The sequence below is a fragment of the Calidris pugnax genome, unplaced genomic scaffold (assembly GCF_001431845.1).
Source record: "Calidris pugnax isolate Ruff unplaced genomic scaffold, ASM143184v1 scaffold211, whole genome shotgun sequence".
Classification (NCBI taxonomy): domain Eukaryota; kingdom Metazoa; phylum Chordata; class Aves; order Charadriiformes; family Scolopacidae; genus Calidris; species Calidris pugnax.
This window is the reverse complement of record NW_015091083.1, coordinates 2,131,112-2,149,008: the sequence shown is the minus strand read 5'-3', so window position 1 is coordinate 2,149,008 and position 17,897 is coordinate 2,131,112. Positions and strand designations below refer to the sequence as shown.

The window sequence follows — 17,897 nt, the reverse complement described above, 5'->3', positions numbered from 1 at the left end:
TTTAAGTATTTATAAGCATTGATACGATCCCCCTTCAGTTTTCTCTTCTGCAGACTAAAAAGGCCCAAGTCCCTCAGCCTTTCCCTGTAAGAGAGATCTTTGTAGATCATCTTAATCATCTTTGTAGCCCTTTGCTGTATCCTCTCCAGCAGTTCCTTGTCCTTCTTGAACTGGGGAGCCCAGAACTGGACACAGTACTCCAGATGGGGCCTCACCAGGGCAGAGTGGAGGAGGAGGCTAACCTCCCTTGACCTGCTGGTCACAATCTTCCTGATTGCACCCCAGGATCCCATTAGCCTTCTTGGCCACCAGGACTCCTAGGTCTTTTTCCACAGAGCCCCTATCCTGTAGCAGTGCATAGGGTTATTCCTTCCCTGGTGCAGGACCTTACAGTTGCTCTTGTTGAATTTCATAAGGTTTCTCTCCGTCCATCTCTCCAGCCTGTCTGGGTCTTGCACAGCAAGAGTATAGCAGCACAGCCTTCTGGTGTGTCAGCCACCCTCTCATGGAACTTCCTATGTTCAAGTTTGTGCCCATTACCTCTTGTCCGGTCACTGGGAACCACTGAAGAAAGGCTGGCCCCATCCTCCTCTTGCCCACCCTTTAAGTATTTATAAGCATTGATACGATCCCCCTTCAGTTTTCTCTTCTGCAGACTAAAAAGGCCCAAGTCTCTCAGCCTTTCCCTGTAAGAGAGATCTTTGTAGATCATCTTAATCATCTTTGTAGCCCTTTGCTGTATCCTCTCCAGCAGTTCCTTGTCCTTCTTGAACTGGGGAGCCCAGAACTGGACACAGTACTCCAGATGGGGCCTCACCAGGGCAGAGTGGAGGAGGAGGCTAACCTCCCTTGACCTGCTGGTCACAATCTTCCTGATTGCACCCCAGGATCCCATTAGCCTTCTTGGCCACCAGGACTCCTAGGTCTTTTTCCACAGAGCCCCTATCCTGTAGCAGTGCATAGGGTTATTCCTTCCCTGGTGCAGGACCTTACAGTTGCTCTTGTTGAATTTCATAAGGTTTCTCTCCGTCCATCTCTCCAGCCTGTCTGGGTCTTGCACAGCAAGAGTATAGCAGCACAGCCTTCTGGTGTGTCAGCCACCCTCTCCTCAGTTTTGTGTCATCAGCAAACTTGCTGAGGCTACACTACTGAAATACCATGTTTTTTAAAGTTCTGTTAGTCAGGTGAGATGAGCGTTCACCTGCTTACAGACTCTTGTCCATTGTGTGTAAAGTAAAACAGGTTACTATAAATCACCATTTTGATTAACATCCACTGTCATGTGAGCAAAACAAAATGTTTTTGAACGATGACCTCCTTAAAATGTGAAATATCTATTTCAGTCTTGCACACGTGTTTCTAACTTACTTGAAAGAAACTTGTGTTCAGTTCATTATCACACACATTGAAAGTGGAATTATGGTCCTAAGTGTTTAAGAACACGTTTTGAGAGATCTTAATTTCCCAGAGATCCTCTGTAGCTGATGAATACAAAATGCTAACACACAACTAGTAGTAAGAAAGGGGTTTCAAAGCGGTATTCAGTGGAGAAGAAACATTGTGCTGCCATTTCCATAGAGGAGATAGTTAATTTATTTTCTTGTATCTGCTAAAAACATGCCAGAGAAGAGGAAACTGCTGGTGCTGCTACTTCTGTACTGGAAGAAAGGGGCAGCTGGGACCGGGAATATCAGTGGTGGTTCCAGCCGCTTGAATCTGATGACTGTCCTCTTTATGGGGGACAGGGGTAACCAAGCAACTTGAGCGTAGGGATTCCTAAATGTAGGTACTATTTTGTATTTTTATCTGTTATTCTTGTTTTCTGTGAATACACATTGGGGTTATTTTTAGGTGGAAATAATCTCATCAAGTTCAAAAGCATTATGAAACTTATTGTTGTATGCTTGTGGAAATAAAACTCTTGGTATATATTTAAAGGGAATTCCATGAAATTAAAACTTCTCTTTTCTGAAAAAGCTTCCAGAAAGCAGTTGAATTTTGAGACTGTTAAGTATCTACCTCTGTACATTTTATCTTTTGGTGTTTCAGTTCAGACTAAATTCTAAATTAGGTTGTTAAATTCAGAACCATTTTTAGTTGCTTTGAAAGATTCTTCTTCACTGTTTGCCTTCTTACTGTTGAACTGCTGAGCAGAATGTGTCACTGACATGTAAAATGAATTTCTTTCTGTTAAGTTTGGAGGGTTTTGTTTGGTAGTTGTTTATATTTTACAAAATTTTGATAGAGCACCATTTTTAGCCAGGTGGTAACCCTTTTAGAAGATAATTTCAGATTTGGGGCAAAGGACTAGCACTGGAATTGATTTTTGCTTTTTTTTTTTCCCTGTTAGGATATATTACTCATTAACCTCATTATAGAACACATGATTTGTGACACGGATCCGGAACTTGGAGGGGCAGTGCTACTCATGGGTTTACTTCGTACTTTAGTTGATCCAGAAAATATGCTTGCCACTGCCAATGTAAGTAAATACCTTCAAGTGAAATTACATTTGGTTTTTTAGAGTATTTGGTGATATGTGTTATGTATATAATTTTTTTTTTCATTCTTTAGAAAACAGAAAAGACAGAGTTCTTGGGTTTCTTCTACAAACATTGTATGCACGTTCTGACAGCCCCTTTATTGGCCAATACTACAGAGGACAAGCCTAGCAAAGGTAATGCCACTCCAGATTTTGGGCACATGAGGACTGTTGAATGTCAATGTTTAAAATAGAATAACTGTTAAAGGACTTTTCTGTCTTTAAGAGAATCTAAAACTATGATACATAGTTCAAAAATAAAATGTTGATATGTGATTTAGTCATCTGAATAATTTCTAAATATAAAATCAGCGAAGAGATCTGATTTCAGAAATGAACAGCGTTTGCTGCAGATTTTGCTTCAACAAGAATTTTTAGTGACTCATGGGGCGGTTCAGTTACATAGACTTGTAAATGTATAAGTATTTTTTTTTAAGGTCAGGGATTACTAGAGAGAGTGCAGAATTGCCTGTGGGAAGGTGTGTATCACAATATTGTGCTGAATTTGAAGGTATTGGTTCTATATCAGACTAAGAAAGCAGAGATCAGTGACGAAGTAACTGTTCTTAATGGCTACTAGCAGCAGTGTTTGTTTATTAATAGTATAACACATCCGAAATGGATGTAAAAGGAGGTAGATAAATGATACATAAACTGAAACATACTCTAAAGTTTTTAATTTATTATATATATTATTTAAATTAATCTGTTTTATCTCAACTGGCTTCCAGTAAGATTGGAAGTGAGATTTGTACTATTTAAAATTCTTATGTTCTTTAATGGTCAATAAGCTGGCAATATTTTTAAAAAGGTAGCCCTACCTTTTAAAAAAAGATTATATCTAATGTGTATTTAATGTATTATCAATCTACTTAAGAGCAGGATTTGAGTTATGATTTGTATATGCTGATATAATTATATCCTAGAAGTATTAAAAGAGCCTGAGATATTTCTTGCATAGTACTTTTGTTAAAAGGCAGAATAGATCACATTTTTGATATAAGCGTAGTCAAGGCACTGCATATAGGGCAATAATTTATGGTATAGACCTGTGGATGTCATAATGAGACTTGGTTAAATAAGCCTGACCACATGTGTTAGTTCTAAGTTCTGTATTCTGTGAACCTTCAAACACTGATTTGAGACAGACAAAATGTAATTGTTTCTGTAGTTGAAGAGGGTTTCCTGCTATATCTGTATAAATAGAAAATACTCAGTCCATAACAAGCTTGTTCAATTTCTATTTTAAAGATTAAACACACCCTGCAGCACGTTCCCTAAACTATCTGTGGGAGTATACAAGAACTTGGAAACATTTACCAGGCTGCAGTTGGATATTTGAAGTTGGCTTCTGAAGGCAATATCCTAGATATGTTTAATTATTTTGGTTTTGTTTTTATTACAGATGATTTTCAGACAGCCCAACTCTTGGCATTAATACTGGAATTGCTAACTTTCTGCGTAGAACATCATACTTATCATATAAAGAACTACATCATTAACAAAGATATCCTGCGAAGGGTACTTGTTCTCATGGCCTCAAAGCACGCTTTCTTGGCATTGTGTAAGTTTGAAAGCTAAAGAATAAACTATGATTTTGTTAATTGTGAAGTGTTACATATCTTCATTCTGCTGAAAGAAGACTGTTCACAGATAATGACAATTCGTGACTGAATACAGAAGTTCTACTATTATACTTTGTGTTTCTCATAACAATTTATAGATATGTCAGCAAGTATTAGTAAATAATTTTGCATTTATAGATGTATTTTTTTCTAAAAAGCAGAAGGATTTTTCTGAATCTCAGTGTAGTGGTAAATTGAAAAGATGGTATCTTGATATTGAATATCCTGAGAGAACCATTGTAAGTGTTGTTATTTTTTTAGTAGAAATTATCAGAGGTATTTAATTAGAGATATGGTTATCTGTCTGCATTAAACTGCAGAGAAGCTCAGTGTGCTGTCTTTAAACTCTGGTGGTTTCTTGACCATGCTCAGCACATTGGTAGCAAAGCAGCACGACTTCATTCTGGAGGCAAGTAAGAGATTTTTTCTGTGATTCCATTGTACACATCGAGGAAAACAAAGCCTAAAGTTGACTGAGCAGTACCATACGATAAAAAGTACCTTTTAAATTTGTAACTGAATCAACTGAGTTTGGTTTTAGAGCTCTTGAATAATCTTTTTTTCATGTATACATAGTTGCTAACCAAAAGCTGCTGCCTTACAGTGGGATGATACTCTGCTTTCTGTTTATGAATGCACATTCACGTACTTGTGTACATTTCAGAGTTTCAGAAAGAGCTTTAAACTGGCTGTAAATTAAGTCTTTGCTTTAATATGCATGTGAAGGAAATGTCATTTACCAATTTTAAAATTAGGTAGTTTGCATCCTAATCAAATAGGACTTAATTAAATGTAATCAAACTTACATTTGAATAATAAGAATGATAAGTAAATTTCCAAGTTCTTCTACTGAGAAAATATTTTACCTTTATCATAAGTAATTTGAAAAATTGAAAGTACACCCTTATATTAGTTGTAATATAGTTCAACAATAGTACATTATTTCTTTGGTGAGCAGAGGTGGTTTCACTTGTACACTTATAATGGGGGATTTCTTTATGATAAAATAAATAAGTAATCTTTAGCAGTATAGTCAAGACTGTTGAGAAGCAGAGAATAGGTGAATGTATTACCTGGTTCTAATAATGTAATGCTGTATAAGAACTGAGGTTGCAAATTGCCCTAACTAGTGCTGAGTAATTTCTGGATTTTTTTTTTCTTTTACATTTAAAAATTCCTCTGACAATATTTCTGTTTCAGGTGCCCTTCGTTTCAAGAGAAAGATAATTGGCCTGAAGGATGAATTCTACAACCGTTACATAATGAAAAGTTTTTTGTTTGAACCTGTGGTCAAAGCATTTCTAAATAATGGTTCCCGTTATAATCTGATGAACTCTGCCATAATAGAGATGTTTGAATTTATCAGAGTGGTGAGTGCTGTTAGATGCTGAAGATAATTACTGTATTGTTTATCTTGTAGTCCAGGAAGACTTTTCTTTTTGCTTGTTATGGGATTTATGCTATTGTAATGGGATTATATGATGCTGTATTTAAATTAACTTTCTTTTATATCAGTGTTACATACTTGTAGATGTTCTTTCTTAAGTTCAAACAGTACTGTGACTTGAAAATGAAACGTATTCGATAACGTATTCACAGTACCCAGATCTGCAAAGGCAGCACTAATCAAGTTTCATCGGGCGGATTGGACGGGCTTGTTACGACAGGAATGTAATTTGAAACTACTGCTACAAAAAAATCAAATTTAGCTGTGCTCTGTAACGTCAATTCAACAGAATATGGAAACATGAAGAAGAGATATCAGTCTTTCTTGATGATATTAATGGAGCGCTACAAAGTTCCTTCCAGAGGGAATTTCTTAAAATATTCATGCCATTTTGGCTGTCTGCACAGTACTGTTTCCTCACTGTTGTTTGCATCCAGATCCTGACAAGATGCTGTACAGACTCTAAATGTGTAAGTGGGGCCAAGCTAGGGTGCAGGCAGCCTTGGAGGAGTAAGTGGGTGAGGAAAAAAAGGGCTTTGTCAGCTCTTGAAATCTTCTGTGCTCATGACCTCTTTCCTCCTTGAGTTGGGACTCAACATAATTCAAGACTGAGATCAGCTGGTCATCATGGAAGAGTTGATTTAAAAATGGTTTTGAAGCTATTAAAAAAGTTAATCCACGTAGGTGGCCCTGACTTCTGTGCTGTGGTCTTTCAGTACTCTGTGAGATTGGGTGTTCTTTCTACAGTTCATGTGATGGGGAAATCAATCATCTTTTATTTTCTTATCCTTTTCACATAGATACCCAGGTTGCATTTCCAGAATACTTGGTATCTGTAAATACCTTTTTTTCAATTTTTCTTTCATCCAGAGAGAAAATTAAAAACAATAAAAGCGTGCTTTGATTCTTACTGATGTATCACCATTCATAAGAGGTGACCTTTAAACACATAACTGGAAAGAAAAATAATCAGTGTATTATTAGGATTTAGGTTGCTTTGCTTGTCTTTAGTAGATGGTAATTCAGGTGTTTATTCTGCAATATTCCAGGGGCTGTGCAGTGGTTAGAAAGCCTAGCAATGCACTGGAGCAGTTTTCCTGCTGCAGTGTACAAACCTGTGCTCATCTCAGCTGTCTAGAGGGGCTTTGGGCAGCCCCAACACCGAGCTGAAATAGCAGAACAGTTGGGAGGTTTTTTGTAAGGGACCTTGACCAGCACTACGTGGCCACAAAGGAAAAACTTGATATTAGTTTCTCATGAAAAATAGCTCCCTTGTTCTCATCCTAAATAAATGCATTGAATAATTATTTTTACGTAAGTAATTTATTTGCAGTGAGGAAAGAAACAATATGAGTGCAGAGTCTGTATATCATAAACATATTTTTAATTGACTGATTAAAACGGGTATCAGTTAATCTACCAATCTGAAAATATTTATAAGTTATGGTGGGAAAGACCTTTAGAATTGGTTTTGGCATCGTTTTCTGTCAGGGTTTTAGGTTCTGTTCATGTGTTTTGAAGGGGATATTGCTAGAAAATTGCTGCTATTACACCTATTTTGCTAATCAAATATTAGAATCTCTAGATTTTCAAGTACACTTGTATGCATCATCCTCATTTTTGCATAAGCTAATTAATATGATGCTTCCTATTGAATGTTTAAAAATAGTTTCATTTGAGTTACTTTTTATATTATATTAATTAAGTGCATTTGAATGAAAATAAGTCACTTTATGTTTGTTCATTTCTATAGGAAGATATAAAATCATTAACAGCGCATGTAATTGAAAATTACTGGAAGGCACTGGAAGATGTAGATTACGTGCAGACATTCAAAGGACTGAAACTACGATTTGAGCAACAAAGGGAAAGACAAGATAATCCAAAACTTGACAGGTAAAATACACTAAATGCTCTTACTAATATATCAATGCTTTAATTCTGTTTTGGGAATATTGGTGGGTTGTAGTATGATAGTGGAAATGTAAGTAGTTTAGATTCCTGCTTGCATTTCGAGTGTTGTTGAATTTACTTGATCAATAGTGTTATTTTCAGATGTGTTGCTTTGAACTCTTGATCATTTTTCAGCTAACATAGTAGTTGCTGGACCCCAATAATAACGCTACGTTGTCATATCTTAAACTTAGATACATTATTGTAATGAGGCTGGAAGCCTTTGAGTATCTGAAGTTCATTTGCTTAAATAACAGATTCCTACTGTTTGATTTGAATGGTTCTTCAGTGAATTACCATTCGGTGGATTTTTCCTTTGGAATTGCACATCGGATTTCCTTTTATTTTAGTTAGTTGTGGGTGTAGATATGTAGATAAGCACTAACGAAATTATTGAGAAGTAGAATATACAAAGAAATTTTTAGAAGATACTTTTTTGTCACTGTTAGATTTGCTGGAGTAAAAAACAGTCTGATGTAACACGCCTCCTGTTTGCCAGAGCAAAAGTTCCCTTCCTTAGTACACAGTTACCCAAAGTTGAAAGGTTAGGGTGTATAAAAATGGGAAGTTTAGGACTTTTTATTAAATGTATTTTTTTGTATTTGGTATTACTTTATGTGTAGTTTCATTCAAATAATGCCTTTGTGAATAGATGAGTTACTCTTAAGAATTGTTAGCATGATCTGGTCTTGTTCTGCTGTCTTGAATTACTTTGAAAACATATTCAAAAATTAATCCTGATTAGTCACGCTAGGACATCTTGAAATTTCAAACTTTTAAGTTATTTCCTGCCACAAAATTTCTTAATCAATATATAAATTTGAGACTTGTATGATTAAAATGAGAGTTCTAAAATGTTGAAACACTTTCAAGAGTATGTGTGGGATCTGCAGTTTCAGTACTAGTGTTTTACAGGTGAGCGCTGTTACTATTTGGCTTGTGAAGACTAAGGTTATCACTTAAAACAGCTGCGAAACTCAAGCTTACGATTAATGTGTGTGTTGGGAAGAACACCCAGCCACTTCCTTCAGTAATGTCCAGCCAGTATAGGAAGTACAACATCAGCCCTTTTCTGGCTTAAATTGAGCTAAGTGATTGTGTATAGTTGGGTCACATGGGTTTATCCGACAAAATGATAGCTTCAAGGGGTCTGTAGCTCAACCAGCCCTGTTTTTATCTTCTTCCTATATGTTATATAGTGTCTGCACAAGCCCTGGCACAAAGCATGTAATTTTTTAAGTGAATACCCAGAAATAATAAAATGCAAAAATAACAAGGAGCTCCTTACGCATTTTACCAAAGAATAGTTCAGTAAAGAATGTGGCCAGAAATGTTGCTGACATGGGCCACAAAAGTATTCGGAAGGATGCCACTTGAGTAGTAGTTTTGCACTATTATCAGAACTTGAATGTAAATGCAATATAGAATGATGCAGTCTGTATAGATCCAGATGATAGCGTTGGCAAGCAAATTATTCAGAATTAGATTTATTTTTAAAAGTACATTCAGTGTTCTTATACCTTGTAAATTCCCAGTTTTTCCCTCCTGGCTTTTTTCTGTAGTCAGTAGTGCAAGACCTTTTCTCTAAATACAATAAGCTCAGACTGTATTATTAACATTTTGATGCCAGTAACAGAGGCTTTATGAAAAATACTAACTTTCAAACTTACATTGTGGCCAGTAAATTCAGTGCTACAGAAAATTTGTCAAGGGTTTCATGCTTTTAGTGGAAATTGACTGTTAGAATCAACACCAAGCAGTGAAAAGAGTGTTTGCAACCTCTCTCCCACTTCTCCCCCTGTTCTTCAGGGTGCACATCACTGTCCTGCTCCTCCAAGGCCATAGTACTGCTTCTGTGAGAAAAAAGGAAAGGAAGGTGGAGTTGAGATAGACCAACACTAATAGTAGATCAAATGCGGAGGGAAAAGTAGCCAAGGCCCTGAGGAATGGAAAATACTGACACTGACAAAAAATTGTAACAGGTGGATGTGGCAGAAAGAGATAGCTTTTTTATGTATCTATTTTAAAGCAGAGACATATTTAAGTTAGATTTTGGGTTGGGTTTTCTTTTCTTTAACACATTGGACCCCAAATTCTGACAAGTTATAAACTATTTTCAGAAAAAAAAAGTCTGTAGTTTCTAAATTCTTTGTTACACAACATTTTATTTACCAGTGCAAACTGTTAAACCAAGTGAATGCAACACTTCAGTGACATTTATTAGAATTACTTTTAATAGTGCTGTTTGTAAGCTACAGAATTTTGGACAGATAGAGTAGTCTGAATGTGCTATTAGCAGAGCTGAGGCTTTATAAAGAAAATTTTTAAGTTGTATTTGCATGGAAAATACAAAGATTTGCATTACAGAATGATTTGCTCATTTTTATTGCTCTACAATATTTGTAGGTGTAAACTCTTAATGTAAATGTCAAGCAGAAGTTTTATTATTAATGTCAGTTGCTTTTTGAATCAAAAGTTTTAAAACTTACTGTTCTGCAGCATGCGCTCCATTTTGAGAAATCATAGATACAGAAGGGATGCAAGAACCCTGGAGGATGAGGAGGAGATGTGGTTTAACACCGATGAAGACGATATGGAAGATGGAGAGGCGGTGGTGCCCCCTTCTGACAAAACTAAAAATGATGAAGATATTATGGACCCAATCAGTAAATTCATGGAAAGGAAAAAATGTAAGTGATGAGAAGAAGAATACCATGTGGCTTATGCAGAAGCATAACTTTTATTCTTTAATCCTACTGCAATGAAGGATTTGCATGTATTTTTCAAAAGTTCTTAGGTTTTAAAACTGTGACAGCAAGCTAATAGACCACCCCTTCAAAACAAGTTTTCTTGTCTGTAAAAGTGTAATGATACAAAATAGCATTGATGATTTCTTAAAGCATTTGAATGTCAATCTTAGCTGATAGACAAGTTTTCCTGTGTTTTATTCAGGTTTATCATTCAAAATTTTCAATGTATATATTCAGGTGATATCATTGGCAGAAAAAAAAGTGTTCATTCCTTGCCAGTGAGCACACCTGCTAGGTAGTGTCGTAGTATGAAGAAAGGGTTTATGACGACTCACTTTACCAAGTTGTACGTAAAGTATGAAGCCTTTTCCCACACAGTGAAAAGATTTGTAATTAAATGTTTTGCTCAATAATACTGCTTTACTTTGGGATTTTTTTTGTGTTTATTTTTTCTCTCCAGTAAAAGAGAGTGAAGAAAAGGAAGTTCTTCTGAAAACTAACCTTTCAGGTCGTCAGAGCCCAAGTTTCAAGCTTTCCTTTTCCAGCGGTACAAAATCTAACCTTACCAGCCAGTCATCTGCAAGTAATCTGCCTGGATCCCCCGGGTCTCCCGGATCCCCAGGGTCCCCGGGGTCTCCAGGATCGGTTTCTAAAAGCACATCTCAGATGGCATCTGTTACAACTAAGGTAATTTTGAGTGGACATGGATTGACTTCATTGTTACAGACTAAGAATTTGCTTTAGCGTCTCTCTCAAGTTTGCGTGAATTCCTACGTCAGGCAGTAATGGACTATCTGGTTTGTGTATACCATTGTTACAGACTAAGAATTTGCTTTAGCGTTTCTCTCGAGTTTGCATGAATTCCTACATGTCAGGCAGTAATGGACTATCCGGTTTGTGTATACTTTTTGTCCTTTTTAGCATTTTTAAGGAGATCTGATATGTATATAAAAAGAATCATAGAATCGTGATTCTAAAAAGAAGAAAAAAAAGCTTTTTTTTAATGCCCAGACTCTTTAAAGTATGAAGCATTCGACTATCTGCTGCTTGCAGCGAACTTTACTGTGAAATACAGACAACACTTTGTTAAATTACAGAGGGCCATTTGGCAGGTAGAAATATAGAAATACTTTGGAAACACTGCCAAATTTTGCCTGACTCCACAATGTCCCACTACCCCCACCTATTGAGAATTTCTACTCTTACTATTTTTAATATTGTTCAGAATTATATAACTGGTATGTGTGAGAGAAATAAATTGTATTATGGAGAGGTGGTTACTGTAAGCCAAAACATAAACAATTTTTAATATCTCATTACTTTTACTACGTCAGGCAGTAATGGACTATCTGGTTTGTGTATACCTTTTGTCCTTTTTAGCATTTTTAAGGAGATCTGATATGTATATAAAAAGAATCATAGAATCGTGATTCTAAAAAGAAGAAAAAAAAGCTTTTTTAATGCCCAGACTCTTTAAAGTATGAAGCATTCGACTATCTGCTGCTTGCAGCGAACTTTACTGTGAAATACAGACAACACTTTGTTAAATTACAGAGGGCCATTTGGCAGGTAGAAATATAGAAATACTTTGGAAACACTGCCAAATTTTGCCTGACTCCACAATGTCCCACTACCCCCACCCATTGAGAATTTCTACTCTTACTATTTTTAATATTGTTCAGAATTATGTAACTGGTATGTGTGAGAGAAATAAATCACATTATGGAGAGGTGGTTACTGTAAGCCAAAACATAAACAGTTTTTAATATCTCAGCATTACTTTTATCTTTTGAAACAACATATAGTTTTGGGTTGGAACATATCAAAGTAGACAAAGAAAGCCGATTTAAAACAGTATAACTTGCATCTTACTATTTTTAATATTGTTCAGAATTATGTAACTGGTATGTGTGAGAGAAATAAATCACATTATGGAGAGGTGGTTACTGTAAGCCAAAACATAAACAGTTTTTAATATCTCAGCATTACTTTTATCTTTTGAAACAACATATAGTTTTGGGTTGGAACATATCAAAGTAGACAAAGAAAGCCGATTTAAAACAGTATAACTTGCACTGAATATCCAAACCCAGCATTTTTAAATACATTTTAGGACGCTGTTGGATTTGATCAGGTTTTTGGCTAAAACTCTATTTAAATCCAGTCATGGAAGTAGAGTGACTGGTGTTTTCTCGGCGCTGAGGTGGTTACTGTAAGCCAAAACATAAACAGTTTTTAATATCTCAGCATTACTTTTATCTTTTGAAACAACATATAGTTTTGGGTTGGAACATATCACAGTAGACAAAGAAAGCCGATTTAAAACAGTATAACTTGCACTGAATATCCAAACCCAGCATTTTTAAATACATTTTAGGACGCTGTTGGATTTGATCAGGTTTTTGGCTAAAACTCTATTTAAATCCAGTCATGGAAGTAGAGTGACTGGTGTTTTCTCGGCGCTGGGGACAGATAAGGTAGTGTTGGTACAGTGTAGTTTGGGTAACAAGAATTTACTTTCATAACAAGTGTTTTCATTTCTGAAAGGTCAGGTAACCCCACAATAACTCTGATTCATTCTTATTTTTTAATGCCATCATAACTGCTTGTTCACCTAACTTCTAGTGAAGACAGTTGGGGGTTTAGGATTTTTTTTCTTTCGTGTAGTTGAATGTAGCTTAAGAGTTTGTGTTTGGATTACCTTCTGTTGAAAACACCTGAATGGGCAGGGTTTGGCTGGTGGAAGAACTAAGTGATGCTTCCTCTAAATCCTTCTGTGGAGGAAAGGGAAGCAGATTTATTTCATTTATTTAAAAAAATACAGTAAGTCAAGTGCTTTTAAAATGGGTGGAATTGGCTTGGGATTTAGTTCGGTCTATTTGGAATTTCTGCTGGAGGCTTGTTCTCTCCCAGACAGTATAATTCCTTGAATCTGAAGCGGAGTCTGTACAAGTGGAGCATATTGCACTCAGTAGTGGCTCCAAAATTTCAAGTCGTTGTGGCAAAAGAAAAATGTTCCAGTTACACTGAATATGCAGTGCGCTGAAAAACCATTTGCAAATTCAGGCATAAGCTGCCTTCTTTGAGTGTAACTGAAAGAAGTTACAGTTTTGGTTACAGATTCTGTAACTGAAAGAAGGTAGCTTATGTATACTGTTTATAAATGTGTACTGTTTATAAATGTGGCACAGTTGCAAACTAGAAACAGTGTTGAAATCAGGTTTTTCAGTAATTATCTGAACGTGTTATTTCATGTGTAGTATACTCAGTGTTTGTGATTTTACAGAATGTGTAATTGTTTATCAAGTTGTATTTTGGTATACTGTTGGCTGAAATTTTGTGGTTTGGATGCCTGTCATTAGACACCTGAATAAGTAATATGATCTTTGAGTGACAGCCATTACAGTCAAATGCTGAATAAGCTTCAAAAATTGCAAAGTACTGTGTAGTTAGAGGAATTTTTTGAAGTTATGCGACTTCTTCATGGGTCCAGAGCTGCCTAATCTTAAAATTTGTAGTTGTTTGCAATACAAGGGAGTTATAAATATTACTAAGCACACTTGCATTATCAGTTGCCAATTAGTTCAAATTGTAAGCTCATACAATTACATTATACAAAACATTATTTGTTACTACACATTTAAACTAGCTTTTGTGAAGACAGCGTTCTAAAATTACTCTAAGTCAAAAATTCCGATTTCAGGATATTCTGTATTTGTTTCTGTAGTGCTTCCAGATTGCCTGTCGCTGCAGTCAGCTATGTTCAGTAAAAAAAAAAAAAAGTACATCTTTACAAATAGACCTGTAGATTCTTTGTTTTTCTTAAATTTCAACTGGAATTATCTCTATCCAGTTTGGATTTATTAATTCAGACATTTTTCAGACAATGTCATTTTCATTCATACTGAAGGATTTATTTTTGTTCTGCTTCATTTTATTCAAAACTTCATGAATCAGTATGTTTATGGTAATATTTGTGCAAACATAATTTTCCAATACAAACGTAAAGTATCAATGTGCAAACATTGTTTAATTATAGTAATTGTGTCTGGTTTTGTAGGGAGGCCTCGTTGGGCTTGTAGATTATCCTGATGATGATGAAGAGGATGATGAAGATGAAGATAAGGAGGAAACTTTACCTTTGTCAAAGAAAGCAAAGCTTGATTCATCATAATGGCAACTGCTGAAGAACATGACCAGTTGGGGGAAGGATATTTTTTCCGAAAATAAAACAAACCCAGCAGTGATCTTTTGTGAATTACTGTGTGTGACACAGACCAACCTATACAAACAGATTTCTGCCAATCAAGTGCCAATTCAAAGGAGCAGAAGAATGGGAAAGATTTCGTTTAGGGGAAAGACTTAAGCCTTTGGGCTCTCCAGCTTGGACCACATGTTGCCCTTTTCTCAGGGAAGGAAATGGAAAAAAATAAAGCAAAAGAAAACAAAAATTAAAAAAAAAAAAGCCAACAGGGCAGGAGTTTTGTTCGTGGAACTCTGGATTGGCTGGTCAGTTGCTACAATCAGAATACGCTTTCTTGGACCATGTATGAATGAGACTTCTGAAGAAAAGGCGGGTTTTGCCATAATTCTTCACTAGTTAAGAATGCCAGCAGTTTCTTTGGATAAAAGAGACCTGCCTTCGAAATCGTACATTCTGAACATTTTAGTCAAGCTACAACAGGTTTTAAAAACCTCTATGGGGAGGGCCGAATATAAAGTTTCCTCTTTTTTTTTTTTTTTTTTAATCTGTTCCCTTTGCCCTTTAAACTGCAGAATTTTTTTTTGGAGGTGGGGGATTTGTTTGTCCCTTCTTGATTAAAGATTGAGTGGAATTCTAGATGTGGTCACTTTTGTGTCATAATTTTTTTTTGCCCCCCCTGAGTGTATGCTTAGTTGTTGAGTATATATTTGGGACCATTAAAATTTTTTGATGTAATATAATCTCACTGTTGTGCTGGTACCTGTTTCACCCCGTGTAATTTTGTTCGCAGTTCTTAATATGTTCAGGATTTTATGGAAGATGGTATAGTTTATATTGGAAAAAAAAATAACCGTACCACAATGTGCATAAAAGCAATACTATTTTGTGACTAAATATTTTATATTAAATTTTACATCGGCAACTGTCTTGAGAAAAAATTCAGGGAAATAGGGTGAAATCAAAAAAGAGAAGCCTATAAATATGAAATTAGTATTCCAAAGAGACTTTGAAATTCGTAACTGAGAACAATGATGGTAGACTAACTCATCAAAATGCAAGATGGATGATTTAGGAATACCAGTATATTGACTCATTTGACTTATAAAAATAAATAAAAAATAATTAAAGCTGAAGGAAAACGGCATTAGTGGTATGTTTTTAAAATCTCTGATTCTCTTTGGAATACCAGTTTTGGTGAATCGAAGATGGTTGTAGAATAAACTCTTTACCTCATACCATCTTTTGAAATTTATTCTAATACTCGATTGAAAAACAGCAATTAAATTATGGGTCTAACTCAATGACTACATTCTTTCCCCTTTTTCCAAAAACTAAATAATATTAGTTACTAATTTGAAACTAAATGTTATATCCTGCTTCTTTTTTGCTTTTGCAGTGCTTCCTGTGAAGGGGAGTTTATTCAGTTCCTTTGCAAACAAGGGACCCTTCTTACATATATTTTCTAGAGTTGATTCCCTTTTGGATATTCAGTGCTCCGATGTTGCAATAGTTGTGATATTACACATGAATGTATCACTTAAAAGTAGAAATAAGAGAAGTGAAAATTTGAGGCTGGATCGTACGTGATCACACCCTTTGTTTCTGAAAATTGTTGGTTGCATGGCAGATCCTCAGCTAACTGCAAATGGCAAAGGTTTTGTGCTGAGATTTTATTAATATGCACTAGTTATTTCACATTTAAATTAGAGTGTGCTTAAGAGAAAAATAATTAGCCATCTTTTCCTCAAAAAGTTCATTTGAAATCAGTTTCCACGGTTAAGATTTTACAGTGTGCTTGAAATGTCTGTGACGGGGCAGTTCTCAGCAAAACGTTTGACACAGAGAGCAAGAGTTGAGCACTCAAGTCACTGCAACACCAGGTACGGTCCTCTGCTGCAGAGTGGGAGTCCCCTTCCTGTCTCAGAAACCTGTCTGAAATCTGATTTTTGCAACTTCGGTGTCAGAGCAGACATCACGACAAGGAAATCTGTAATTTTGCAGGTTTTCTTAATTAGCCAGAATTTAAATCTTTTCCAATCTGTCAGACTTCCCTTGAGCATAAAGCTCTCAAAATTTATCCATATAATGGTTTTCATGTCCTCCAGGCAGTATCTGAGGAAGTCATTCTTCCACATTGGTCAAAGAAACATTTTTTCTTGATGTTTTTTATGATCCTTGAGCTATTGAGTGCTTGATCTTGTGGTGTTCGATGCTGCTGTCTTCTAAACTTTCAGAGACTTTCATAATACTTGTAAGAATCTTAGATTTTTTACTTGAAGTACTTGAAGCATCACATTTAACAGAAGAAATACTATCCTTAAGTTCGGTCAAAATAATAATGGAAGTAGGAACATTTTTGAACTTTTTATATTTCTGTGAAGCTCTAGAGGACTGGTGAAATATTAAGCTGCACATTTTCCAATGCTCACTTGGAGTTAGATGGTTAGTTATCTTCCCAGGCTTCCAATGCTTGTGGCCTGACAGGACATGGCTATGCTTAGATGACACATTTATGGAAGTCAGAAATAGCCAGGAAGTAGGTGAGTTGGGGACAGGGGCGGGTATGCTCTTGCCCAGTGACTTTCACTTCTGTATTCATGGAAATCTTGAAAAATATTTCAGGAAAAAAAGGAAATTGTGGGGTTGGGAGGAGCAATGGATATAAAATTAAAAAAGGGTCCAAGGTAAGAGGCGGTAAAAAACGATGTTACAGAACAGTGTTCTGTTCTAGATCTTTCTTTGGACCGATGTTTTTCTTTATTCATAGTTTTAATACCATTTGTCCACATCCCAAGAGAGCTGTGTGTATATTGTACTAAATGCGGGTCGATCATCTTAATTACATTTTAACTGTATCCTTAAATAGGGTTTACAGGGTAAACCCTGAAGTATGGTACAGGCAAGATAACAACAGACTGAAATCATCTGTGCAGGCCCCTCTGTGCCTTCGGTGGTTGAAAGGCTTGGTGCTGGTTAGTCTGATGTTCCCAGCTTTGAGCCTGGCTTCACTGGGGTACCTGTCCCCCCAAGGAAGCACATCCTTACGCTAACCTAAGTAATTCCACGGAGTCTCCAGGTTTTCTTCCACTGGGCACTGAGGACAGCTGTTTCCAGGTAACAGCGCACGTCACCGAAAAACAGATCTCCTATATGATGAGGGCAGAAGGATCTGGTGTACCTAACAACAAGTTGGCTATGAAATGTGCCTGTCTGTAATATGTCTTCTTGGTAAACGAGATGGGGCTGCTCACTTGTCTCTCATGGACCATCCAGGGGAGACATCATGTTCTCAAGGAATTAAGCGTCAAGTAGGACCAATCCTTGTAACATACCGAGGCTGACACTGTTCAGATCGGGTTTGGCTGTATTTTTACAT

At 36.2% G+C, this 17,897-nt stretch overlaps 1 protein-coding gene across 2 annotated transcripts in view; it reads left to right on the top strand.

The window, feature by feature from the left end:
- PPP4R3A (protein phosphatase 4 regulatory subunit 3A) overlaps positions 1 to 15,660 on the top strand; it is a 47,859-nt gene extending 32,199 nt beyond the window's left edge. For both annotated transcript variants that reach the window (XM_014957473.1, XM_014957474.1), the window contains 8 exons: positions 2,351 to 2,482; positions 2,575 to 2,677; positions 3,948 to 4,106; positions 5,368 to 5,537; positions 7,368 to 7,510; positions 10,067 to 10,257; positions 10,778 to 11,004; positions 14,378 to 15,660. In XM_014957473.1, coding sequence (XP_014812959.1) covers positions 2,351 to 2,482; positions 2,575 to 2,677; positions 3,948 to 4,106; positions 5,368 to 5,537; positions 7,368 to 7,510; positions 10,067 to 10,257; positions 10,778 to 11,004; positions 14,378 to 14,491 — 1,239 coding nt within the window. In that variant the 3' untranslated portion in view covers positions 14,492 to 15,660. The remainder of the gene's footprint in view (positions 1 to 2,350; positions 2,483 to 2,574; positions 2,678 to 3,947; positions 4,107 to 5,367; positions 5,538 to 7,367; positions 7,511 to 10,066; positions 10,258 to 10,777; positions 11,005 to 14,377) is intronic.
- The last annotated feature ends 2,237 nt before the right edge of the window (positions 15,661 to 17,897 follow it).